Source organism: Medicago sativa, chromosome 6 (assembly GCF_051527215.1).
Source record: "Medicago sativa cultivar Bolivia chromosome 6, Bolivia_mono, whole genome shotgun sequence".
Taxonomy (NCBI): Eukaryota; Viridiplantae; Streptophyta; class Magnoliopsida; order Fabales; family Fabaceae; genus Medicago; species Medicago sativa.
This window is the reverse complement of record NC_140754.1, coordinates 12,429,707-12,436,582: the sequence shown is the minus strand read 5'-3', so window position 1 is coordinate 12,436,582 and position 6,876 is coordinate 12,429,707. Positions and strand designations below refer to the sequence as shown.

The 6,876-nt window shown below is 33.2% G+C and overlaps 1 protein-coding gene across 2 annotated transcripts; it reads left to right on the top strand.

The window, feature by feature from the left end:
- The first annotated feature begins 868 nt into the window (after nt 1-868).
- Nucleotides 869-6,199, top strand: LOC146912887 (uncharacterized). 2 transcript variants are annotated; one of them, XM_085716215.1, is made up of 9 exons: nt 869-1,014; nt 2,663-2,883; nt 2,993-3,194; nt 3,341-3,511; nt 3,594-3,710; nt 4,274-4,471; nt 4,552-4,611; nt 4,693-4,791; nt 5,734-6,199. In XM_085716215.1, exons 2-9 carry the CDS (start codon nt 2,741-2,743, stop codon nt 5,845-5,847), a joined length of 1,104 nt encoding a protein of 367 aa, XP_085572341.1. In that variant the 5' UTR covers nt 869-1,014; nt 2,663-2,740; the 3' UTR covers nt 5,848-6,199. The 2 variants fall into 2 exon arrangements, with proteins under 2 accessions (XP_085572341.1, XP_085572343.1); XM_085716217.1 differs by having other exon boundaries at nt 869-1,018; nt 2,665-2,883.
- The last annotated feature ends 677 nt before the right edge of the window (nt 6,200-6,876 follow it).

The window sequence follows — 6,876 nt, the reverse complement described above, 5'->3', positions numbered from 1 at the left end:
GTTGTTTGAAGGAGAGTCAGCGGTAGTGGTGATGTTGGCCTCTTGGGTGAGAGACATGGAGGAAAGAGAATGTGGAAAAAAATCTAGTGGTGAAAGAACATGATAATACTGTGGTCTTCTTTTGATCAAACCACTAAAACCAAACTGACCCATGGTGGGAAGGGATTGTACCTTCCCATGTGAACCTTAGCCTGCCGGATAACATCCATTGTAATTTAACTTGATTCAATAGGTTAATAAACATAGTTGCGCCCATGTGTGAGTTTAAGAGTATCTATGATAGAAACATTAAAAATATAATAATAATAATCAAATAAATATTTATTGTATTTTAAGTAATTAAAGAGCAACATAAATTTTTTTTCTATGGTCACAACTTTAAATGAAAAACATCTGGCACATTCTATTAAATAAAAAAATTTAAATGAAACAAAAACACTTTAATCACATCAATCATCAATATTTAATTTTTTTTTTTCTGGATGTGGGTATGTCTACCTTTTTCATTTGAGATTCTCTTCACAAAAGAGTTGTTCCTTAATTACGTACTCTTTCCTTCTTAATTTTTTTGGATAAAATTAAACTCTTACTCTTTTTGTAGGGGAGGGGAACTTTTTACTTATTAACTAATTTTTCGTTGATATTATAAAAGGTTTATAATTTAGAACAATTTATGTTGAAAAACAAATTTTTTTTTTAGAGAAAAACAATTTATAATGTGAGACTGGAGCAGTACATATAAAAAATTCATTAATCCTTTTAAAAAAAAACAATAATTAATCAATCAATCAATTCATTAATAATTAATTAATCAATTAATAATTACACAAAATTTCTTTATCCATAGATGGTAAGTGCATTCAATTTCATCATTACATTAACAACAACATAACTCACTTTTCCATCGTTTCTTCTTTCTTCCATCGATCGAACCTTCATTTCCAATTTCCGAGGTTTTTCCAAACCACACCCACATCCAAAAATCTTCACTTTTTCATCATTCACATTTACAAGGTTTGATCTTTTCTTTATTTTATTTGATTTTCAATTTTGGGTACCCTTTTTGACCCTTTTGTTATTACTGTTCATTTTCATAAGTAGATTGATTCATCTGTTATTTCTTCAATGCTGAAATGAAATTACATTGTATAATCTCAGATTTGTTGTATGATTATGAAAAAAAATCACTTTTTTAATTTTTGTTTAATTTTTTGTAAATTGTTTTTTTGAGCTATTTTGTGTAGTTTAGTAGTTGCTAGTTTGTTGCTGTTAGTTTTTTGTGTTCAACATTGAAGCACAATCTATGAAACACCGACACCAGACACGACACTCACACATCAACACCGGTAATACAACAACAAAGCCTTATCCCACTAACTGGGGTCGGCTACATGGATCAAATTACGTCATAATGTTCGATCATAAACCATAATGTTCGATCATCAACACCGGTAATAATGTCAGAGAATGAATTAATTGAATGCAATCACATGTTTTAGTGCTACTAAGTGCATAATCATATCCTTCAGTTTGAAGCATGTTTTCACTTATAATTTAATGAAGTATGCAAGAAGCATGTTTTTACTTTACATTTTGTGATCTCAATTAATTTACAGTAGTCATTTACTCCATATTTGAGGGTGGGGGCCAAGGGGTGGTGACAAGGTTTGGAATTGCGGTTGTAGTTATGCTAGGAACGTTTATATTGAAGTATAATGTAGGCAATTGCAAAGACCTCTAAAAACTTTGTATTGCGATCACAATACAGTTGTGCACTGCAATTTAGAACTATGGGTGGTGTAAGTTTTGCTTCTATAGGTTTATGAGTTTATTATAACTTAGCACGTTAGTCAATTTATTAAGCATAGCAGAGATGAGGATGTTGGGTTGGATGTGTGGTAAAATTAGACTGGATGTGCTTAGAAATGACAACATTAGAGAGAGTTGGGGTGGCGTCTATAGTACAAAAGATGGTGGAAACTAGGCTTAGGTGGTTTGGACATGTAGAGAGAACACCTGTAGATTATGTAATAAGAAGAGTAGATCAGATGAAGGGTAGTCAAATCAGTAGAGGAACAGGAAGACCTAGAAAAACTAAAATAGAAACTATTAGGAAATATCTAGATATTAATGAGTTAGATAGAAATATGGTATACAATAGAGCATTATGGCGTCGTTTGATCCATGTTGCCGATCCTACTTAGTGGGATAAGGCTTGGTCGTGATTGTTGTTGTAGATCCTTAGTCAATTTCATATTGTTGATAATTTTGATTGACATACTAGATAAGGTTTGGTAGGTCACTTTCTGTGTTATGGTTATGGCATAGCAAACGGCATACTGTAATACCGTCCAAATTGATCTTAATCATTGTATACTTGGTGTAAATTTTACTTTTGTAGCTTGTATTATTACCTTAGTCAATTTCATTTTGTAGTTAATTTTTTTTATTAAAGTATATAAGATAACACAGGGCAAACTGTAATATCGTCCAAATTGATCTTAACTATTTTATAACTGCAGTGCATGTAAATTACTTTAGATCAATTAAGCAAATGCTTTAACTCTGTGTGTGTTGTGTGTGTGCAGATTTATTCTCTTTTCTTTTCAGTGGTTTTAGTAAAATGATAACGATGACACCTTTTTTGCACTTTTGTTTTCAGGTTTGTCATTGTAATGTTTACGGAGGAAAGCTATGTCATTGGTGATCTGGTTTTAGAATGCTAATTTGTGGTTTTTGAATGGAAAAGAAAAGAACCGATGACTATGAACCAAGTCCAGTTCCTTCACCAAGAGCGTTGGATAGGTTCGGGTTTATAAAACAGGATGCTAACACTTCTGAGGGTGCAGCTAAGACGAGTAGATCAGCATATGAGTATGAGAAGTATGTTGTTTTTCTCCTGCTCATTATGCGTTTCTCTGTTTTTAAGCATGAATGAGCATTGAAATATGGCCGATGATTTTTAACTTCCTTGTCGTCTATCTTTTGTCAGAATTAAGGAGGGGAGAAGGGTTAGAAAATGGAGGAAGATGATTGGGGTTGGTGGGAGTGATTGGAAGCATTACCTAAGGAGAAAACCCAATGTTGTTAAAAGGCGCATAAGGAAGGGAATTCCTGATTGTTTAAGGGGCCTTGTTTGGCAGTTAATATCTGGAAGCCGAGACCTATTGCTCATGAATCCTGGAGTTTACGAGGTAATCAAGTTAACTTATTCAGACAAAAATTGTGATTTATTTGTTATATATCTTCCTTGTTATTTTTGACAATGTCGTGAATTTTTTATTCGCCAACTGTTCCACATTTGTCGGTTTGCATTGACAAGTCATGATACTTGTTGCAGCAATTGGTGATATACGAGACATCAGCCTCTGAACTGGATATAATTCGAGACATTTCTCGGACTTTCCCTTCACATGTATTCTTCCAGCAAAGACATGGACCTGGGCAACGGTCCCTCTACAATGTTCTAAAAGCTTACTCGGTATTTGACAGAGAAGTAGGATATGTTCAGGTTCTACTCAGAAACCCGTCACTTTTTTCTGTTTGTTACAAAGTAATTCATAATATTGTATATTGATCAATTAAAATTCCAGGGAATGGGGTTTTTAGCTGGTCTTTTGCTTCTTTATATGAGTGAGGAGGATGCATTTTGGTTATTGGTGGCATTACTTAAAGGAGCTGTTCATGCCCCAATGGAGGGACTCTATCTGGTAACTATTCTGCTCCTTGAATTCATTTATTTTGATTGTTGATACTGTCAATGTATTATGTCACCCCTTTCTCTTATAATATATGTTTTGTACGAGTAAATATTTGGAAATATTTTAAATTGCATCCATGGTGTGGCCTAAGAAGCCCAAATACATAGTATGATAGGGATACGATGCAGCACAAATACAGGAAATTTTAAAAAATCAAGATACGACACAGCCAAGATACGTTAATAAGTTTGTGAATAGACGTTCACATTGCAAATTCCTTATTAATACTTTTTTTTACGCACTTGTTAATGCATAAACGTATCAAAAGTCAATATATGATGATTACAATTTAGAAAGATGTACTTGTTAATATTGAAAGTAGGGATAGCTTGTGTTTGCTTTCAAAATTGCAAATTTTTCGCCACATGGTAACATGAAGCTTCCAACTGTACGATAATTCTTGATACTTTGACAAATTTGAAATATCTCTGCTTCCTAATTGATGACTATCATTTGCTTTTAGATGAAAACAATCCTTTTTCATCACGATTATTGATATATTTTGACTGCAGGCAGGACTGCCTCTTGTACAGCAATACCTCTTTCAATTTGAACGCTTGGTGAGGGAGCATCTACCGAAGTTAGGAGAACATTTTACCCAAGAAATGATAAATCCTAGCATGTATGCAAGCCAGTGGTTCATAACTGTATTTTCGTATTCCTTTCCATTCCATTTGGCTCTTCGAATCTGGGATGTCTTTCTCTATGAGGTTAGCCACAGTTTCCCCAAGTTCCATTTGTAGCGTACAAAAAGTATTCGATAATAACAATGACATTCTTATCTTTCCAGGGTGTTAAAATTGTTTTTAAAGTTGGCTTGGCCCTATTAAAGTACTGCCATGATGACTTGGTAAGTATCACGTGATCTTGTGTTTTTTTACGACTCACAAGCAAATCTCTACTCATTGTTTGTTTTCTGTTTGCTTATCAGGTGAAGTTACCTTTTGAGAAACTGATACATGCCTTGAAAAACTTCCCTGAGGATGCAATGAATCCTGACACGTTATTGCCGCTGGCTTATTCCATCAAGGTTCTCTCCCTTCCTCTGCGCTTCAACTTATTTCCATTTGCCTTTTGTTTGTCAACATCTAAGTTTTAAAATTTAATTTTGCACTGATGGTTACCTTTGAAGTCTTATTTGTTGATTTGTTTGCTCGGATGATGATATTAATCATAATATTGATACAAGCTCACATGTTTCTCTTGCTCTAAAATATCAAGCTATGTTGAATTTGTATGTAGAAAAACATTTTTCATGATATAGTTTTTGAGCCTTTTCACTGGTAGTATGAGTGAGAAATATATAGATAAAGGATTTGCAAGGATTCCAAAAGTAGGAAAGTAGAAACCAAACAAACTGTAATTTTAGAAGAGATGTTAAATTTTTTGCTTATTCGTGTGAAGAGACACAAAAGATTCAAAGTCCATTAGCCTATCTGATTGATTATACTGAATAGTATCTTATGCGTATTTTTTACCCTGCATTCTTTTATTCAGTCCCTATTCCTTCTCAATCTTTTTACTGTATCAGTTACCAAAGGGTTATATCAATCTGTGGACTCAGATTGAGGAAATACATGTAAAGTAATGGGAAAAAACTCATGTCTATTGCTACAGCCTAGGACTGTATATAAAAGAAATTACGATAAATGTTGTTGCAATTATTATCAGGAACTTATTGGTTGAGATTGCAGTCTATCATCAAGGTAGTAGAGTGCTCTAGACTCTTTCACACAACCAATCGTCTTTACAAGACTTTCCCCAGGAATGGCTGAAAGAGAGTCATCTGCAATCTTAATTTTGCAGATGACTAATAAAATAGTTATATCATGCAAGTTGTTGAGTATGTTTTCGTATCAATCTGATTCTGTCTCTCCCATCTCAAATGCAATACGAAGGGAACAATAGATATAATATTTCTCCAAGTAACAATTCTTACTATTATGCATCTAAATTTTGTTTTCCTTATCAGATAAGGAAGAGTTTAGAGGAACTGAAACAAGAGTATGAAAAGAAGAACGGAAAGATGAGTCGATCCGGAGAACTTTCTGAAAAGCCAATTCTTCCAAGCATCCATACCAACTGAAGCAAGAGTATAACAACCAGAAAGAAATTATTGAACCTGAAAAACTATTAGTAAAGCAAACACCTCTTTTGCTGCTAGTGTGAGAATCTTACCCTTAGGTTCTTTATATGTGACCATATGCCACATTCTTTGTACAGTTATATTAGTTATGTCGATTCTTATCATCTACTTGTGTTCTTAGGCTTCAGTGAATGTGAAAATATTTTGTATATCTAAAGACTGATATGGGTCTCTTGACTCCATTTCTTTCTTCTTGTTTCCTAAAATGTGAAGAATGAAATTGTCATAGAAATTGTGATTATTGTTCTTGTGAATGTAGATACAGATAGTTTTGAGGTGATTGTAATCCCTTAGGACTCAATTATTATAAGAAAAACTGAGTACCTATACACAGACTAAAAATGTTTACTACAACAATTTAATATATTTTTTGAATTCATGTAAAAATGAAATACATTTTCAAACTAACCATTGATTTTTTTACTTGTCTAGTTGTCTTGAATTAAGTAAATGGTGATTTTATAATACTGACATTAAATAGGGTGAGTCAGTTAAAACTACAATCATTTTCTTTGATATGTAAATATCTATTTTGCCGTTTGTATCTAGATCAATTGGCAGTGTCGGTTCTGCTAGGTTTGACACTTTCACTCAGGTTCGAACTTGAGACACTGCAGTTGTGAGTTTTATGTGGTGTTTACCCCACTTCATCTACATACCTAAAAAATGATAATATATTTCACTTTGGTTCATTAACAAACACAAACTTTCTGACAGTGGCAAACAACTTTGAGCAATCATTCGATGTCTTAAATTTGAAGGCTCACTAAGACACTAGTCGAAGATGGTCTTACGGTGGCTTGTGAGAAATATGCGTTTTCTATACTCTTGAGATGTCCTTAATAAAAAGTGGTTGTAGAAAGTAGATTTAATTAATTTTTTTTATTTATAAAAACTCGATATCCAATTTAAAAACTGACAATAAATTTAATTATTGAATCAGACTCAAGGAACACTCTAACTTGGGAG

Bases quoted from the DNA above. Each gene is read 5' to 3' on its own strand.
- LOC146912887 (XM_085716215.1), top strand. From the start codon at position 2,741: ATGGAAAAGAAAAGAACCGATGACTATGAACCAAGTCCAGTTCCTTCA. The intron at 3,711-4,273 runs GTAACTATTCTG...TTTTGACTGCAG, and splicing joins CAATGGAGGGACTCTATCTG to GCAGGACTGCCTCTTGTACA. The intron at 4,792-5,733 runs GTTCTCTCCCTT...TTTCCTTATCAG, and splicing joins CGCTGGCTTATTCCATCAAG to ATAAGGAAGAGTTTAGAGGA.